Source organism: Drosophila montana, unplaced genomic scaffold, assembly GCF_035044405.1.
Source record: "Drosophila montana isolate Dmon_TW-CO22-7 unplaced genomic scaffold, ASM3504440v1 contig_1133_1, whole genome shotgun sequence".
Taxonomy (NCBI): Eukaryota; Metazoa; Arthropoda; class Insecta; order Diptera; family Drosophilidae; genus Drosophila; species Drosophila montana.
In genome coordinates, this window is record NW_026996124.1 from 2,399 (window position 1) to 23,096 (window position 20,698).

The 20,698-nt window shown below is 42.5% G+C and overlaps 1 protein-coding gene and 1 pseudogene across 3 annotated transcripts in view; both read right to left on the reverse strand.

Annotated features, from left to right (window-relative positions):
- Positions 1-453: 453 nt before the first annotated feature.
- On the reverse strand, positions 454-1,085 carry LOC135441129 (cytochrome P450 307a1-like; annotated as a pseudogene).
- A 756-nt stretch (positions 1,086-1,841) lies between these two features.
- Positions 1,842-20,698, reverse strand: part of LOC135441058 (cytochrome P450 307a1-like) — a 43,200-nt gene continuing 24,343 nt past the window's right edge. Inside the window, exons 2-3 of one of the 3 annotated variants that reach the window (XM_064700524.1) lie at positions 17,411-18,388; positions 17,038-17,259 (exon numbers count right to left, since the gene is read on the reverse strand). In XM_064700524.1, the coding sequence (XP_064556594.1) occupies positions 17,198-17,259; positions 17,411-18,388 (1,040 nt within the window). In that variant the 3' untranslated portion in view covers positions 17,038-17,197. Of the gene's footprint in view, positions 2,560-16,808; positions 18,389-20,698 lie in introns of those variants that run through there. The other 2 variants (XM_064700526.1, XM_064700515.1) reach the window with 2 other exon arrangements.

Sequence of the window (20,698 nt, forward strand, 5' to 3'; positions counted from 1 at the left end):
CAAAGAACAAGAGAGACCCAAAAAAGAACCAGCACATATCCAAATACAAAATACCGATGCCAATAACCTCAGGTTCAACAACATACCTTTCTTCTGATGATCGCTTGAGGACAAGCTTAAATCAAAGGGGGAAGAGTTAACAACAAATAAATTCATACAGTCCCAATAAGAAGCATTGCAACACCTCATAAGAAGTGCAGCAAAATGCTGACTTGGTGTCTGTGCCATTTCCTCCACGCGCCGACTGGCAACCGCCGAAAATTCCAAGAAGAATTGCCCAACGGGCCAACAACATCAGCAGCGACGCCAACGCCGCTGCCGCTAAGCCACAGGTTACTAGGGCTAGAATTGATTTAAGTTTATTTAGTTGCAAATTAACATCAAATAAAGGAAGTCTTGCTTCCCTAAAAATTATATTTTTTTCATCGTTTAATAAACTTAGGAATTAACTTATTATACTCTTGGTGTTAATACTAACGGAAAGCAAATTGTAGGTAACGCTACGCTAGCAGGTTTTATTTTAATTGTTGAATGATCAACACTATTTATATTGTAGGTTTGTATTATATTGGCTAACAAAACAAATCCAAATCCACGCACCAAATTTTGTCCGATGCATGTGCGCTTTCCAATACTAAAAGGCAAAAAATGGGGAATATTTTTTTAAGTTGCAATTTTTTTGGCTTATAGTTTTCTCTCATATTTTGTTTATTTAGCTTGCTTGGTATATATCGATGTTGAACAGATGAATTGTGTATTCTTGCATCTTTTTCAAACTCAATACCTGAATCAGACTCTTCGGAGCATCTCCTTTTCTCTTGGCATTTTGGTGGCATTGACACACTGCTAGTCACTTCTTCTAAAAACCTTTCTGGTTGAAATCTATCAGGATCCTTCCAGTACTTATGGCTCATGTTTAGCACATAATTATTTATAAAAACAATACTGCCGCTAGTAACGCCATAACCTGATATCGATGTATCCTCTGTGGCTACATGCAGAACAATAGGTTACGATGAGTATCGTAAGACTTCCAGTATGGTATAAGGTATAAGCACTAACCAAAAAACATATAGACCGGACATGCAGAATAAAATAGGTGGTCTCCAAAAATTGGTTTGCATCTGGTCCAACGAGCGAGTAAGATATACATATGACATCTTTTGATCGCTCACACTACAGGAAACTCCTTTGGCTTACTCTCTTCCATATAATTTGTGCGATAGAACGGCATCGCTGTTTTTTATCTCGCTTCCACTACAGGAAACACATACGCAAGTATGCGTGAATAGCAAGTCCAAAAACTTTAAAATGCACACATGCCAACGCTTAGGTACCCTTTCCAGCAATACCGAGCTAAAATGAAAGAATTTCGCATCGACTTGGCAAACCCTTTCATGATTTCATATTACTCGTCCCCTCAAAAGGGAAGAAATGCCACCGACTTTTGACAAAAATTGAATTTGTGGGCATTTTTGCTTCTGCGGCCACATGCACACACAAACATTTAAACGGTACCTAGACATGAAGAGAGCATTGAGAGCACTGAGAGTAAGTGCGAGCGAGATAAAAATAAACAGCGATGCCGTTCTATCGCACAAATCATATGGAAGAGAGTAAGCCAAAGCAGTTTCCTGTAGTGGGAGCGAGATAAAAAACAGCGATGCCGTTCTATCGCACAAATTATATGGAAGAGAGTAAGCCAAAGGAGTTTCCTGTAGTGTGAGCGATCAAAAGATGTCATATGTATATCTTACTCGCTCGTTGGACCAGATGCAAACCAATTTTTGGAGACCACCTATTTTACTCTGCATGTCCGGTCTATATGGTTTTTGGTTAGTGGTATAAGGCATTTTATCCATATCATGTAAGGTAATAGTTCGTTGACTGCTTTCGGATACACAATCGATTTCGCATTGAATTTTTTTTTCCTATAACAGGATCCTTGGCTACGTAAGCAAGAGCTAGCATAACTAAGTTTCCAACAGCTGAGTGACCACCGATAAAATCTTCTAGCATAAAACTTATTGTATTACGTGACACGTTTTTATTTTCTACTTATAAGACTCTTCAAGAGCGCATCTGTAAAATCAATGTCAGGTTCATCTATATCGATATGCAACTCTCTTTCATTAATTACCCGCTCCAAAATAAATTTGCGAATAGTGGAAGACCAATGACATATTTTTTGCGTGTGATATATGTAAAAAGGCAAAAGCCAAGGTAAAAAATCTAATGGATGTCCTTGATTGATTTCCCAAAAAATTTCATCGAAATACAAAATATTTTGTTGAAATTCTTTGTCTTCATAATCGAACCGCATTGAGTACATATATTGACTAAACATATTTGCGCATGCTTTAAGAATAAGAGGTTTCAAATCAAGGGGTTTGCCAGGCTTAATGGCGTTTTTTAAATTTTGCATTAAATTATCGATTTCATTGCAGCCGATACGAGACATTTTTGCGAAATATGATGATGTTTCTCGAGGAGAGCAGTGTCGTCGGGCCAAGTTCCGACGTTTCTGTTGTAACAATGACCAGTCGCAAAGGGCAAGAGCTGTAAAATAACAAATAAGAATAAAAATAGTTATTTGTGTATATTGCGATATCTTAATTTTAATTTGAAGGATTGTTAAATCGGAATTATAATTTTCATAACGTTTGCAAGGCATTTTCAGATTTTTTATGTCAATTTATTGACTGTATCTAAATTTTCCTTAATAAATGAATATACGTCACAAGCACAAAAAAAAATATATTTGAAGTTTGTTTTAGCTTCACTATAATGGTGTTCTTGTAACAGCTGTGCAACTTAGCAAGAACTGCGAAGAACAACAACAATACCCTTCACTTCGAAAAGTGTTGCAAATGTGCAACAAGAGATGAAGAAAATCCACCCTTCCTTTCCATCCAATGAATTATTGTCTGAAATTTCGGGGCAAATTTTGTATCCAGATAGGATATATAAAAATGATAATTTATTTAAGATGTCTTTTACACTTTTCGCAAAGTGTTCGAATTCGAAATAGGAATTCGAAACTTTATGACGTCATCTTGGCCTTGTATATAGTGTAGCATGTATCTTCCCGACAAGAGCAGTCTTACTTGTGATACCCTGAAGTCGAAATGTAAGCACCTATCGATTTCCGAGATTATAAGAGGGTTTTCTTTGTTAACTAAGGCCCTCCTATTATATATATATTTGCAATTTTCTAACTCTTGCAATCATAATGCTCATACAGTAAATTGTTCTGTCAGCACTCTGAAGGCAATGGTTCGCGGCGGTAAACTGATATCTTGTACGAGGCGCCAGATCAGCGATATTGCTTGAAAACGGTTTGACCGCGGGTAGCTTAGATAGTATTTGGAAGTCAAACATAGCAAAAGGTTGGATATATATTATCCATTTAATAATTATCCATTTTTTTTTAATTGGCGCCCAACAGAAGTTCATTAAAATCCACACAACTCGTCAGGTATCTGCACTAAAATACATATATTTTTAAACCACACCGCAGTGTACTTTTGTTCTGGTTCTGATTAATTTCGTCGAATATGAATGATTAGCATTATAGTGTTGTGAAAAGTGTGAGTTCACTAATTGTCTGATCTAAGTTCAAGAGTTGGGAGATTCATTTAGAGAAATAAAGCAAGAATACGACAGTAACGACAGCCTGAAAAATACGAAAGTAGTCCTCTAGAACAAACCCCAAACCAAACTATAATGGACACCAACCTTTTAACAGCCTCAATAGTAGGCGCAGTTAGCAACGCATGGCTCGATTGGCGTTTCAGATCAAAGGTAGAAGTACACCAAACAATTAATGTGAATGCGAACATTAAACGTAAAGAAAAGCTCGATGATGCTCAAGATGAATACGTGTCTTGGAGACATTCAGCTGTAGACGCAAATGCAATTTTGTAAACATATCACAGTAGTAAGGCCCATTTGCAATCAGTCACGATCATAACAAATAAAATGAGCGGATCGGCAAAAGCATTACTGGTGTCGCATAACACGATATTGAATTCTGATGCGATAATTGCTAGGTTAGACTGCACTTACGCCTATAAGATTTCGTTACACGTCCTCCGACAAGGAAAGTGAACTTAGCCTGATGCAGTACTATGATTAGGTCGAAAGAAGACTGACATATGTCATTGTGTGGAAAAAGCAACGCTGATATCACTCTTCTATCTTCTGGAAATGTCAAATGTAGTAATAACCACCTAGCTCTGTATGACGGTAAGGCGTCAGCAAAGTTAAGGCAATGTAAATTAAATTTTAAAAACTGATTTTGCAGCCTTTCAATCCTATTGTGTGCACAATTGCGGATGGGGTCCAGATATAAGAGGCATACTCTAATATAGACCGCACAAAGGCCGAATATAAAGATAATCTTGTGAACGGGTCTTTAAACTGGCTAGAATTGCACTTAACAAACTCAAACATCGCTTACGCCTTAGGCATAATATAGTTTATATGCTGAATGAATAAGAACTTAGAGTCGAAAATTACTCCTAAGTCCAAGGCTTCTGATTAACGAGTAAGTTATTGCCCGTAACTGATTATTTCTACACCATTCAGACAAGTTGTGTAAGTCCTTCTGCAAAATCAGTAAATCATGCTGAGACGAAATGCATTTGAATATTTTAAGGTCATCGGCAAATAATAGATAATCGGACGAACGGAAGCAACTCCCTATATCAACAATAAATCAGTTAAATAGAAGCGGACATAAGTCGCGGACAAATTATTGTAGATGCGTACGCGGTAATAACGATCAGACAGATAGGATTTTAACCAGCTTAATAAAGATGAGTGAAAACCCAGCCTAGACAGTTTCTTAACGAGAACGACGTGACTGACTTTATCGAAGGATATAGAAAAGTAAGTATACACTGCATCAACCTGACAACGACGCTCAAAGCTCGGGATGCAAAATTTGTAAAAATTGCTTAATTGGTCACTGTTGATCTGCTCGGCGAGAAGCCATGCTGTCTAGGATCAAAATACGTTTTAATTACAAAGGAGATATGTTTGACGACCATACGCTTAAATAATTTAGAGATAATACATAGTTTTATAATGCCCCTATAATTATGAATGTGGTATTACCTACCATCTTTAAAAATTGAAAAGCTCTCGTCGCAATTAAAATATTTTGGAAAGTTCGAGCTAAAATATCTGGCAAAACGATCTGCTATACCTTAATCCGAATTAGCTGACGGCTCCCAAGTGTCACAGTTGACGGCATCGACGAGGTTGCTCTTTTCGAATTGACAAACGACCAGAAGTTTTTTGGGCAAATCTTAATCCCATCCTCGATATTTAGTATAAATTGGCTGTAGAAAATTTTTTTAAAAATTCAAACTCTCGCTTATGTAGAGAATATGTTTCCCAATCGGAGGGCCTCGAAATTAACAGAATTTCTTAAAAAATTTGTTGCGTAGGTTTTTCAGTTTTCTTAGACCCTTTGTGTACCAAGTCAAACCATGCAATCCCTGCCTTTTCTGTGGGACATGATCATGCAGAAAATAATGAAGAGCTGAAATAAAGTTATGAAAGCAGTAGTCCAAATTGCTATGCGATAAGAATCTCTGCCAATCGAGAGTGCAAAAACATTGATAATATTAAAGTTGCAGTGAGTAAGATTATAGTCATATATGTTATATGACTGTGTAAGAGGGAAGAATGTATAAAATTCGACTAACAATAGGATAGGAACATGATGCATGTCACTTCTAGTGAGAGGGTTTAAACATATATTTGAATTAAAATTAACGTCAAAATTTAGAAAAAGTAGATCTAATATTTTATGCAATTGATTGAAAATCGTATTAATTTGGGATAAGCCCATACTACATAATTCATCAATGACAACAATTTCGTGTGGATGATGAACATTGGATTACAGTTAGGATGTGGAATTAGGAAACGACGACCATGCCAGATTGCCAAGGTTGAAATCTCACATAACACATAGCGAAATGTAGTCCACGTGCGCTTTGTATAGATCGAAAGGGCTATTAGGCGGCATATATGAGACACATATACAAATAGTGTCAGTGCCGCCGACCACAAGCACGGCCAACTGGTCCTGTGTGAATCATCGTAATTTAGCCGTAGCATTTCACATCGCAATGTGTGTCGCACAGCTATTATAACACCACCCCCTCTCGAGCGCTGTACTTTCACAGCGTCTCTGTCTTTACGAAAGACACGAAAGGTTCTGGTGTCAAGTATTCAGCGCCATAGAAATCCGAGTTGAGCCATGTCTCAACTAGTACTATGACATCAAAATCATATTGGGATGTTCCCATGTGAAGCACTTGACCAGATATGTTCTGATAATAAATCTTGGGACTAGCAGTAGCTTTATCTGAATCCAGCATTAACGCAGGCGCAATTGAATGGTGTGATGGTATTAAGGAATTATTTCCCAAGACGTGAAGAGTATCAGAAGAGCGACTAGCTAGTTGCCGCACTGGCGCCGATAAAGAACAACATCGTAGCCCGAGCAAAGCGCTCCAGAACTCCAAATAATCCATGCGAGGAAGTGGCCAACGCAAGGGAAGGGATGGCCTTGTAAGTTAATCGTAAAGCCTCTTACCGATTGTCAAAACGCAGTCCGGTGAAGATAAGGGCAGCGTTCTGATAAAGAGAGTGTATGAAGAGTAGCTGCAGCACGCATCAGGTTACCAATCCGTCCAGCGCAGCAAATATCGAAGGAAGCCGAGTGCAGCGAAATTAGACGAAAAAGTTGTTGTACTAACGAAGCAGGGTAAAGCGTGCGTGTTAGTCCGGTCTCATGAAAAAGCATTTCGAGAGCAATAGAATAGCTGCTTCCAGATTTATCGCAGTATCATCGTTCGCAGATTTAGGCCTGTGCACGAATCTAGACACTTTTACTGATATAGGCCAAAACGAAGAGTTATAGACTTTTGCAAATAACGGTTCATGAACCCCCAGCTTAAAGTTGACAAGTCGCAGTGATGATAAATCCGCATTTAGTTTAACCAGCTTGAAGCACGTAAGCGCATCAATATTAACCTTAAGATTGTTAGTAACATATCTCAACCCCGCCTCTGGTTGCGTTTTGGTTGACAATTTTCCAACATGTAAATATTGTAAGCTGTGCTTTACTTCAAGTCTTAGCAATTAGGCGCTTCACCAACCACAAGTTGATTGTTCTTGTTTTCCCGTTTCCTCTTTTGCCTTTTTCGAATTGTTACAGAACATTCACTCACAAACTCTGCATGCGTTTCGGCTGCAAAGCTGTTGAAACAGATTATTAATCGCTTTCTATGACGCGATGTTGAGTCTTTGTATTTATTATGTTATTAGGAGCAAGATTGGGAACAGTTTTGACAATGTAATTCTGCTCTTTTGTTCCTTTCAGACCGTCATAAAGTTTCTCAAGGTTTAACACTTTATTAACTTAACACTTTATCATTTATGGCCCTAACATTACCTTTTGCGAAGGCCTCCATGCTGTGCGTCGATTCTAGTTAAGTTCGTTCGCATCGTGCATTTGGTACGCATCGGCCACTTGCACGTACCAATTCGGGTTCGCTTGCCAACAAAACCTATTGTTCTTAAATAATAAGCACAGACCAATTCGGTTCTGCCTGCTTATCGTAAACTATAATAAATATATACATAAATTGGAGCACAAGAAATAAAATAAAGTTAATTATTTCTTTTTGTGAAAGTTATTGAAAAAGCTCAATAGCGCAAAAAAGTGAATTATATTGATTTTAAAATACAAGAAAAAAAAATAATAAGGTAAAGACAAAGACAAAAGTGAAGGATGGTCAAAATTTTAAGAACACAAGTGCGTTTTTTTTATTATTTTTTTGGTTTTTAAGTTTTGTTGAATAGACGGAAAAACACACAGACAAAGGAATCAAATAAATAAATAAATGAAAAGAAGAATATATAAGTATATACGTATATATATTGTTGTGAATAAATAAACCTTCAGAAAAGGCAAAGACAAAAGTGAGATAAATAAACCTACGGAACGAGAATTGCCCACCCACCAAACAAAAAACCGAGCTAGAGTCCACAAAAGAGAGAAGTCGACGCGTGCACCTAGAGTGAGTGATAAAAGCTCAATATGGAGACAGGTGAGTGCCAAAATCCGGGGGTAGGCGTGCGCTGGATCCATCAGCGGCGCAAGGAGGAATTGGTAGCGATCACCGACGAGTTCGGGCTGGAAAAGGAAGGGCACGTGGAGGAGTTGCGTAAGGGGCTATCCATTTTCGAGCAGGATGGTGGCCATACATCCTGGGCCATACATTTGGGCTCGGCATGCCGAGTTAGAGTCTCAATACGCCAAAACGTTAGAGCCGCCATCCGGGGGCGTCCTATTCTACGTGGGTGCACGGCCGCATCAGAAATCGGAGCCCGACCTAAGGAGCTCACAATTGTACGAGCGTCCACAGATGCCCACCCCTAGCTTAGCCGTCACGGTTGTAGGGGAGGCACATAACATCAGAAGAGATGGAGCCCGTCGAGCAACAGCGACCGTCGCAGAGATAGGGCGGAATCCTGCTGAATCGGGTAGTGTTCCCTACAATCCCCGGCCATTTTCTTAGTCGGAGGTCAGGCCTCTTGCAAACGTTCCGGAACAAGTCCGGAAGTGGGATATGATGGCCGCTCCAACCCCCTTGGGTTCCTAGAAGACCTAGAGGAGCGCGCCATTACGTATGGTATTGCACTTGATCGATTGCCTCGGGCAATGAGTGAGGTTTTCTGCGACAGGGCCGCTCGTTGGTTCTGGAGTAGCGGACTAAGCGATGTGCCGTGGTCAGTGTTTAGGAGGGGTTTCTTGGAGTTCTTCCTGCTACCGCTTTATTTCGAAAGGCTCGAGGACGAAATCCGGCTTCGCAGGCAAAGCGTGGGGGAGGAGTTTAAGGAGTACTTAATAGACTTGAGGGCTTTGATGCATCATGCCAGATATGAGCCGGCACAGGAGTTGCACCGGATATACAAGAATACCGCCCCGAATACAGGCTTTACGTGCGACGGCAAGATTTCTCCACCTTGTCCCAGCTGACACAGCTGGTTGTGGAGTATGAGACGGCTATGAGGCAGAGGGCGGAATACTCGGGAAGCAGGTCAGGGAGTCAGGTGATCATGAGTTAGAGTAGCGCAGAGTGGGCGAGGACGGTACAGCCCACCTCAACCCATTCCGGTCTACCTGGCACTTTGCCAGGGAATGTCCCAACGCACCATTCTTGTTATGTTGGGTATGTGGGAACCGGGGAAGTAGCCAGGATTGTTGTCGCCGCACGGAGGCGGGAAAAAGGGAACGGCGTCGCCCAGGCCAGGATCGGATCGGCGCCGACACATACGTGACCAGGTAACAGGACACCCACTAAAGGTGGACGGTGGCCGAATCGTCTTTACGGTGGAGATTGGCGGGCGAACGATGCCTGTTACCGTCGATACCGGTGCCACTCGCAGCTTCATGAGTGACGATTGCGTACGCAGGTAGGCGATTCGGGGAACAGCGTAGGACGGGCAGACGCGTATTCGTCTGGCAGATGGGTCCAAGCTCAAAGTAAGGAAGGCATTGTGGTTAAACGTTGGCCTAGCGGGGAAGGTGATCAGCATGTCGATGCTCATCATGCCCTCGATGTTGTACAATGTCATCCTGGGAATGGAAATCTTGGGTGCAATGGGCACCACCATGCGCTGCGGCAAGGCAAGGCTGGTCCCAGAGACGGCACTGGCACCAGCCGCAGGGCCTGGGGTGAGAGAAGACCCGAAGGAAGGCCTCCCACGTCAGGCAAAGGGAACACATGCTCAGCAAAAGAGGAGAAAAGAACCGAAAGAAGGCCTCACGCGGCAAGAAGCGGGAGTTCCTGCTCGGCAATCAACGGAAAAGGATACGAGCGAAGAGCCAAAGGAAGGCCTTCCAGGCCATGAAAGGGGAGCACCTGCTCGGCAACAGAAAAAAGAGGATACCAAGAGGGAGCCGAATGAAGGCCTCCCAGGTCAGGAAAAGGGAACACCTACTCGGCAGCAAAGTAAATAAATGCCGAAAGAATGCCTCACGCGTCAGGAAACGGGAGTGCCAGCTCAGAACAACGGAAAAGGACAAGAAGAAGGAAGCGAGGGACGGGCCTCACTGGACCGAGAGCTTGACGAGCCAAAAGGTGGCGCGTAGAGGTGCAGAAGCACGTCCAAGCTGGTCATGGAGGCGGGACGGCGGAAATGTGCGAAAGAACGGAGGGATTAAGATCAATGGCTAGGATCCACATGGACGCAGGGGATCAGGAGCAGTCGCCAGAGCGGAGCAATCACGGAGCTCCATTTGAAATCGGAGAGATGCACGGAAGAGGCGAAACACAGGGTGAGCGCAGCCCAGAGGGAGCAGAGTGGCCAGCGTATCGGGATCCGGAACTAAGGAAGTTCCTGGAGTCGGAACTGGCTCTCTTCGAGGGTCTGCAAGGGTCTCGCACATCGCAGAGCACAGGATCCGGCTGAAGGACGACAAGTTGCTGAAGCAAAGGTATTATCCGAAGAATCCGGCCATGCAGAGGGTGATTAACGAACACGAGGATGAGCTGATCCAAGCAGGTGCCATCGAGCCGTTGTCCGCACGTCAAGAAGAAGACTGGCGAGTGGCGCATGTGCATTGACTACCGGCAACTCAATGCGCATTCCGGATGCTTATCCTGGCACCCGGATTAATCCCATCCTTGAGCGCCTGCGTCATGCTCCTGGTAGAGCACTCCTGCACTGGCAGATACCGATGGCATCCGATAGTAGGGAGTGCACGGCATTCACAGTCCCAGGAAGAGGTATTTTCCAATGTCGGGTGATGCCATATCGTGTTAATAGACGCAAAGAAAGCGAGACATGTAGAGAATTTGAGGGAGGCATTCCGCCGGTTAAGTTCGGCCAATCTCAGGCTGAAGCTGTAAGAAATGCAGCTTCTTCAGTGAGAGGTTGGTCTACCTGAGGCATGTTATTTGTGGGAAAGGGATACGTACCGATCCGGAGAAGGTGGAGGCGATACGTAACCTTAGGGCCCCGACTAACTGTAAGGAATTGCGGCAGTGTCTGGGGATGGCTTCATGGTACAGACGTTTCGTTCCTAACTTCGCGACTCGGGTACTGCCGCTAACGGCGTTCTTAAATAAGGGGCGGAAATGAGCTTGGGATGAAGAACAGGAGGAGGCATTGCGTCAATTGAAGGATAGCTTGACGACTGCCCCTATGTTGGCTTGAGTGGACTTTTCCGCCAGATTCGTCTTGCAGACTGACGTGAGGGAGTATGGTATAGGGACAGTAGCGGCTGATAGCGTACGCGAGCTGGAAGTTGCTGAAAGCTGAGGTGAGCTATTCCGCCACAGAGAAAGAGTGCCTGGCACTCGTATGGTCGATCCGGAAGTTGCGTTGCTACCCAGAGGGGTACAGGTTCGTCGTAATAACGGATCATCTGGCACTCAAATGGCTCGATTGAGAGCCCTTCAGGGCGGATCGTGCGATGGGCACTGGAACTGCAACAGTTCCAGTCTGACGATCAGGGAAGCTCAACGTCGTGGCCGATGCACTATCAAGGCATCCTCTTGAGCAGGCAGTGGTGGCCGAGGCCCCCGGAAATGGGTCGCGAGTATGCGTGCTAGAAACGCCGAAGAGCCAGCCAAGTTCCCGGACTACACAGAAGAAAATGGGCAGTTACATAGGCATTTGGGCCACCGGATGGACGACGAGGACTACATCCCCTGGAAGCTATGCGTGGCCAGTGGTCAACGGCAGAGGGTATTGCGGGAATGTCATGATGCTCCCACGGCCGGGCATCAAGGCGTGAGGAAAACCATTGGCCCAGAGGTACTACTGGCAGCTATGTTCCGACGCCGCCAAGTAAGTGAAGTACTGCGAAAATTGTCAGAAGTTTAAGAGCGAGCAACTCAAACCGGCTGTAGCGGAGCCGATGGCGGTTCTCTTCGCGGATTTTGTCGGGCCCCTTCCACGATCGAGACATGGAAACACAATGCTATTGGTGTTCCACGATGCTTTCTCAAAGTGGGTGGAACTGGTCCCCCTCAGGAGGGCCACGACGGCGCCTTTGCAGACAGCGTTTCGAAAGAGGATTTTGAGCATGTTCCGGTTCCCTAAGAAGGTCATGTGCGACAACGGGGTGCAGTTTACAAGCCGTAGCTTCAAGGCTTTTCTGGAGTCGCTGGGTATAGAGGTCCAGTATACCGCCCCGTACTGCCCTCAAGAGAATCCCACCGAGAGGACCAATAGGACCGTGAAGACCATAATAGCGCAGTTTATCGAGGGCCATCAGAGTTCGTGGGACGAGCTCTTGCCGTAGATATCGCTGGTGGTCAACACAAGCGTGGCGCACTCAACAGGGTTCAGTCCCGCCTTCCTGATGCAGGGTAGGGAGACACGCTTGCCTGCTGCTCTGTACGATCAGGTGACTCCGGGGTCTGGACAAAGGCGATTAGGTTCTCCAGAGCGCATCCAAGGACCAGGGCAGGCACTACAGCTTGCGGAGACGAGAGTGGCGACCTTGACTGGATTCGATGGTCTTGCTACGGCAGCACCAGCTGTCCAACGCGGCTGAGGACCTCGCCCCGAAATTGGCTCCCAAATTTGACGGCCCCTGTCGGGTCGTCAAGTTCATATCCCACAATATCGTGCGCCAGGTGAAACCGGTCGAACGAAAGAATAGGGTGGCCAATATCTCGCAGCTGAAGCCATTCCACCAGGAGATGACGGATGACGAAGGGGAAAAACCAGCACCCATGGATGCCCACGAGCAGGCGAATAGTGAGAGCGACACCCGTCGCCTAAGGAAACCTTAGTAGTACATTTAGATTAAACTAACACTAGTAGCGTAGTCAGCATAGGCTTAGTAGAATGTGAGCCACACTGTGAGGATAGGGTATTAACAACTAAGTAATGGATAAGTTAACGAATAAGTTGAAATTACAGATGGACCCGGAAATCATTTCAATTTCCTTTCTTTCACCGCACCTGGCATCTGGGAGAAGACGACAGGAGGAGTCGCCTCGCCTGTTCCGTCACACGCTGTTTTCCCGGCAGAAAAAAATAATGGATCGATTTGACGGGATGGTCATGCTAATGGCTGTCGAGGTGACGACCATGTTCGTCGAGGCTCCGTTCTCGCGGAATTCGCCACAAAAAGCGGAAGAGCCCCCGTCCCCCCACTGGTATCTCCCTCGCCAATGTCGCCTGGAACGACAACCCCGACAGCAACCGACGAGGTGGACAATCCAGCGGACGAGGAGGAACTCCCACCGCTCGAGACAGGCGAGCACATTCCATCAATGCGGGAATCCGGAGCGATAGAGTCGCGAGGAACAGGAATTTCCCCGTCGACCCAGGAGATTGAATTGTCCCCGGCGGAAGTAGCCCTCGACGCCCCAGTGACCAGCGCGAAAGCCAGCCAGCTCCGCCGTAGCTGGGACCCTGTCGAAGAAAGGGACCAGCCGGCGCCGAAGCCCACGGCGACTTACGAGCTAGTGACGGAGGACGAAGCAGAAGAACCATTATTCCGCCGCCGCCTCGCCACACACAGTCTGAAGGTAGACCCGGATAGCCAATTTCCCCGGATAACTCTACGCTATTTGCCAAAGGTCCCGGAGGAGGGTAGTGGACTCCGATCTGGCCTTGCGAAACGTGGGGCGAGCACAGGAGAAGGCACTGGCCGAAAACGATAGCGGAACCGCCACCGTCGACAAACGGCCACTCGGGGTAAGCGCCGCCAAAGTGGGAGCGAACGGCAACCCAGCGGTGAGGGAATGCCGATACCGGTCCCCAAGAAGCCTCGCCCGGAGCCCGAGACGCGAACGCCAAGAGGGTCCTTTCGAGCCCGGGAAGGATAACCGTAGTTGCGGAGCCGTGGCCACTCTACCAGGTCGATACTCCGAGCGTTGAGTAGCGCCAATTGTTGCCTGTCAGATGGTCGTAGAAGAGCAGCAGATCGGAGATGATTGAGGTGGCTACTTGGATTAGCCACCCCACAATTTTGATCCACGGCAAGGAGCCGATATGTTGATGGCCAAAGTCACGGCAAGGAGCCGTTTTTGCTCGCCTGCGAGCGTGCCGGCACTTTGTGATCGAGCGTCAGGGCTAGAGCTCCGAACAGTGCGGCAGGGCCTTAGCTTAGGGAAATAGAGTAGGGTAGTGCCTAGTAAGTAAGAAACAAGGAGTGTGAATAAAATGAACTTAGTAAAGAAAGTCGGTTAGTTCCTTTTTTATTTATTATTACTCCTAAACTCGAACACCGGAGCTAGCCGGTGTTTAACATAACCTCTTTCCATAAACTAGTGTGCCTTGTGCGTGAATCGAGGCTTAGCCCGCCGACCGCATGAGCAATCCCGGCCGTGTATTTGTGTTTCGGCGCCTAGCCCACCGTCCGCGTGAACAAATATCTTGTAACTTGCTGGGCTTGGTAAGACTGAGTGTTGTAGCCCGGCTACGTTTAATTTTCGCGTTAAGATTCCGGTCAGATAATGCAAATGTCTGCGCTTGCTGGTCGGTGTGAAGGTTTCAACTTTTTTCGCCAGAGAGGCAGTTTCAGAGATTTTTGAGAACCCACATTCGTTTGTGGCTAAATGTAAAATCGGGATGTCATACTTTTTGGTCGTCCGTCCTGGGACAACACTGCCCCTAGGCCGTGCCGAAATGCCTGTTGTCAATTGGAGTGGTTTTTTTAAAGTCCGGGTACATTAGCATCACATCTTCTGATGCCAGTATATTCTTTAGTCTGTCAAGTGCCTATCTTTCCGTTTTCTCCTTTCAAAACATCCGTTAAAGCATCTGTAATAGCTAGATAGGCCCAAAAACGATTTGAGGCCGAACAATGTATTTGGTGGTTGGAAATTCGAAATTGCTTGGATCATGTCGGGCGATGTTGTTATACAATCCCTAGACACTAAAAATCCTAGGTAATCCACGGTTTTTTTTTTTTAAACCTGGACTTTTCCCGGAAACTCTCATGTCTGCATTTTATGTGCTCGTCATGTTCTTGCTTGTTTTCCGAGAATATTATTACTGAGCCTTGCAGTATTATTGTATTGAATGCCGTCAACTGATTGTCAATTGATTCAACTTTCTGAAATCAAATACCAGACTTTTTCTGTGGCCTGATTCATTGAAGCCTTCTTTTTTCCACGACCCGATTGGGTTATTTTATGGGTCTGCCTTATTTGCCTTATTTGATATAAGTTGCTAAATTTCGACGTTGACGAAAGTGGTATGCATATTGGATACGTGTATAATTTGGAATATACCGGTTCTCCGTCTGCTCGGATTGTGGCAATAGTATTAATGTTGTAGGGCAGGGACTCATTTGACATTGAATAGGTGGGTAGGGCATATCTGATCTATCTTTGTGTGGCCATAGACTGATTTGACCCGGAATGGGGCGTTCACTGGCATGAAATGTACCAGGTCCGGCAATGGCTTATTATAATTTTTAGAAGCTCCCGTTTCCATGAGGAATCTAATTGTTTGCCCTCCTAATGTATATGAGCTGTACGGAAGCAGGGATCTTCCCCTTAAAAACAGCTTTGAAGCCAAAAGCGTCGTTTTCAACTCCTGAAGTCTAAGTATGAGTTTTTTAATCTTCTTTTTCTTCCTCTTGACCCTGAGAAGTGAAGTTAATTCTTTGCATAAAAAAGTCTGAGTTTAGTAGTTTCCTATTGAACTGCGTTGGTTATCGGGAACGTGTTGAAGGATCTACTTCCATGGCTTGGTGCCCTGGTTTTCGCCGTCAGCCCCTCTGATAGCTTTCGAAGAGCTGCTGCCATATTATTATTTTCTTAGTTCAGATGAAACAGTTAATTCTGAGACAGTTGCAGTCAATCTATTGATGGATCTTGGACATGTAGTTCGGGTACTAAACACTAGACATCGACGCTTGGCTAGTGAATTTGCTCTTCTTTTTAATTGTCTCACTGTCAACTTTTTAATTATTTCTTTCGACTGGATCGAAATTGATCTTTTCCAACAGGCTTGAAGTGTAACCCACGCAAGTACCGAAAGACATTAACAAAAACCCCACGACCTTTGTGTTTGCTATGCATTAGGTATTTCATTTAGTTTTGTCGATATCATTGAAAGTACATAGCTTAGTTGGAATCATAGCACATTGCAAAATGTTCTTTGGGCCCAAGATAGCACCCATGTTGCCAAGGCAATACTACTTCCAAGTCCTGTTAGTATCAAGATTTTTAAGGAGAAACTATCCTTCCACTTTGGTGCGAACAATCCCCAATTGAAAATCTTATTGTAAACTAACTATGTCGCACCGCTCTTTCACTCCTTAATTAGGCAGTTTTAAAACCTATAATTGGAGTGCCCATCGACGTCAAGGAGGTTTGCATTTCAGATCTTATGTCATACACAATGCATTGCTGAAATTCTCGTTTCCTTGGACATTGGAATCATGTCAATGTCCGCAAAATTGATATATATTTACGATCTGCTTACTTTTTTCATTTTTATGTCCATTCTTACCCGCCAAATATAATAATAAAAATAAAAGATTACAATATATTTTATTTGGTAAATAAATAATTAGAAGCATATAAAACTACACGTTTTCAGTCTTTCGAAAAACTCTTTATGTAACTACTTATGTACATAAAGAGAACTTAAAAATTCAAAATATAGACTTAAAATACGTATAGGATAAGATATATTCTTCAATTGTCGTCCCTTAAAAATACAAGAGCAGATATTTCACATTCGCTTATACAAATTATTTATTTTAATTAATATATATATGTTAGACATACATATATCGAAAAATATTTAGAATATATATGTATAGAATATGCTTTTAAGCTTTACGTGAATCATGGTAATCGGCTAATAAGCTATTTATAATCTTTAATAATTTAATATGCTTCATTACTTCTTAATGCAATACTTTAAATGGGTGAGCAAAAACAGAAAGCCATTAAAACAAATACAATTGCACTACCTCACTAAAATAATTCAATTTAAATTAAATGTATGTATGTATGTTGAATATTATATACGTGTTTCAACCATTGTTATAAAATTGAATATTATACTCTTGGTGTTAATACTAACGGAAAGCAAATTGTAGGTAACGCTACGCTAGCAGGTTTTATTTTAATTGTTGAAAGATCAACACTATTTATATTGTAGGTTTGTATTATATTGGCTAACAAAACAAATCCAAATCCACGCACCAAATTTTGTCCAATGCATGTGCGCTTACCAATACTAAAAGGCAAAAAATGGGGAATATTTTTTTTAAGTTGCATTTTTTTTGGCTTATAGTTTTCTCTCATATTTTGTTTATTTAGCTTGCTTGGTATATATCGATGTTGAACAGATGAATTGTGTATTCTTGCATCTTTTTCAAACTCAATACCTGAATCAGACTCTTCGGAGCATCTCCTTTTCTCATGGCATTTTGGTGGCATTGACACACTGCTAGTCACTTCTTCTAAAAACCTTTCTGGTTGAAATCTATCAGGATCCTTCCAGTACTTATGGCTCATGTTTAGCACATAATTATTTATAAAAACAATACTGCCGCTAGTAACGCCATAACCTGATATCGATGTATCCTCTGTGGCTACATGCGGAACAATAGGTGATGATGAGTATCGTAAGACTTCCAGTATGGTAGCCATGGTATAAGGCATTTTATCCATATCATGTAAGGTAATAGTTCGTTGACTGCTTTCGGATACACAATCGATTTCGCATTGAATTTTTTTTCCTATAACAGGATCCTTGGCTACGTAAGCAAGAGCTAGCATAACTAAGTTTCCAACAGCTGAGTGACCACCGATAAAATCTTCTAGCATAAAAATTATTGTATTACGTGACACGTTTTTATTTTCTATAAGACTCTTCAAGAGCGCATCTGTAAAATCAATGTCAGGTTCATCTATATCGATATGCAACTCTCTTTCATTAATTACCCGCTCCAAAATAAATTTGCGAATAGTGGAAGACCAATGACATATTTTTTGCGTGTGATATATGTAAAAAGGCAAGAGCCAAGGTAAAAAATCTAATGGATGTCCTTGATTGATTTCCCAAAAAATTTCATCGAAATACAAAATAACTTGTTGAAATTCTTTGTCTTCATAATCGAACCGCATTGAGCACATATATTGACTAAACATATTTGCGCATGCTTTAAGAATAAGAGGTTTCAAATCAAGGGGTTTGCCAGGCTTAATGGCGTTTTTTAAATTTTGCATTAAATTATCGATTTCATTGCAGCCGATACGAGACATTTTTGCGAAATATGATGATGTTTCTCTAGGAGAGCAGTGTCGTCGGGCCAAGTTCCGACGTTTCTGTTGCAACAATGACCAGTCGCAAAGGGCAAGAGCTGTAAAATAACAAATAAGAATAAAAATAGTTATTTGTGTATATTGCGATATCTTAATTTTAATTTGAAGGATTGTTAAATCGGAATTATAATTTTCATAACGTTTGCAAGGCATTTTCAGATTTTTTATGTCAATTTATTGACTGTATCTAAATTTTCCTTAATAAATGAATATACGTCACAAGCACAAAAATAATATATTTGAAGTTTGTTTTAGCTTCACTATAATGGTGTTCTTGTAACAGCTGTGCAACTTAGCAAGAACTATGAAGAACAACAACAATACCCTTCACTTCGAAAAGTGTTGCAAAAGTGCAACAAGAGATGAAGAAAATCCACCCTTCCTTTCCATCCAATGAATTATTGTCTGAAATTTCGGGGCAAATTTTGTATCCAGATAGGATATATAAAAATGATAATTTATTTAAGATGTCTTTTACACTTTTCGCAAAATCCATTCGAAATAGGAATTCGAAACTTTATGACGTCATCTTGGCCTTGTATATAGTGTAGCATGTATCTTCCCGACAAAAGCAGTCTTACTTGTGATACCCTGAAGTCGAAATGTAAGCACCTATCGATTTCCGAGGTTATAAGAAGGTTTTTTTTGTTAACTAAGGCCCTCCTAGTATATATATATTTGCAATTTTCTAACTCTTGCAATCATAATGCTCATACAGTAAATTGTTCTGTCAGCACTCTGAAGGCAATGGTTCGCGGCGGTAAACTGATATCTTGTACGAGGCGCCAGATCAGCGATATTGCTTGAAAACGGTTTGACCGCGGGTAGCTTAGATAGTATTTGGAAGTCAAACATAGCAAAAGGTTGGATATATATTATCCATTTAATAATTATCCATTTTTTTTTAATTGGCGCCCAACAGAAGTTCATTAAAATCCACACAACTCGTCAGGTATCTGCACTAAAATACATATATTTTTAAACCACACCGCAGTGTACTTTTGTTCTGGTTCTGATTAATTTCGTCGAATATGAATGATTAGCATTATAGTGTTGTGAAAAGTGTGAGTTCACTAATTGTCTGATCTAAGTTCAAGAGTTGGGAGATTCATTTAGAGAAATAAAGCAAGAATACGACAGTAACGACAGCCTGAAAAATACGAAAGTAGTCCTCTAGAACAAACCCCAAACCAAACTATAATGGACACCAACCTTTTAACAGCCTCAATAGTAGGCGCAGTTAGCAACGCATGGCTCGATTGGCGTTTCAGATCAAAGGTAGAAGTACACCAAACAATTAATGTGAATGCGAACATTAAACGTAAAGAAAAGCTCGATGATGCTCAAGATGAATACGTGTCTTGGAGACATTCAGCTGTAGACGCAAATGCAATTTTGTAAACATATCACAGTAGTAAGGCCCATTTGCAATCAGTCACGATCATAACAAATAAAATGAGCGGATCGGCAAAAGCATTACTGGTGTCGCATAACACGATATTGAATTCTGATGCGATAATTGCTAGGTTAGACTGCACTTACGCCTATAAGATTTCGTTACACGTCCTCCGACAAGGAAAGTGAACTTAGCCTGATGCAGTACTATGATTAGGTCGAAAGAAGACTGACATATGTCATTGTGTGGAAAAAGCAACGCTGATATCACTCTTCTATCTTCTGGAAATGTCAAATGTAGTAATAACCACCTAGCTCTGTATGACGGTAAGGCGTCAGCAAAGTTAAGGCAATGTAAATTAAATTTTAAAAACTGATTTTGCAGCCTTTCAATCCTATTGTGTGCACAATTGCGGATGGGGTCCAGATATAAGAGGCATACTCTAATATAGACCGCACAAAGGCCGAATATAAAGATAATCTTGTGAACGGGTCTTTAAACTGGCTAGAATTGCACTTAACAAACTCAAACATCGCTTACGCCTTAGGCATAATATAGTTTATATGCTGAATGAATAAGAACTTAGAGTCGAAAATTACTCCTAAGTCCAAGGCTTCTGATTAACGAGTAAGTTATTGCCCGTAACTGATTATTTCTACACCATTCAGACAAGTTGTGTAAGTCCTTCTGCAAAATCAGTAAATCATGCTGAGACGAAATGCATTTGAATATTTTAAGGTCATCGGCAAATAATAGATAATCGGACGAACGGAAGCAACTCCCTATATCAACAATAAATCAGTTAAATAGAAGCGGACATAAGTCGCGGACAAATTATTGTAGATGCGTACGCGGTAATAACGATCAGACAGATAGGATTTTAACCAGCTTAATAAAGATGAGTGAAAACCCAGCCTAGACAGTTTCTTAACGAGAACGACGTGACTGACTT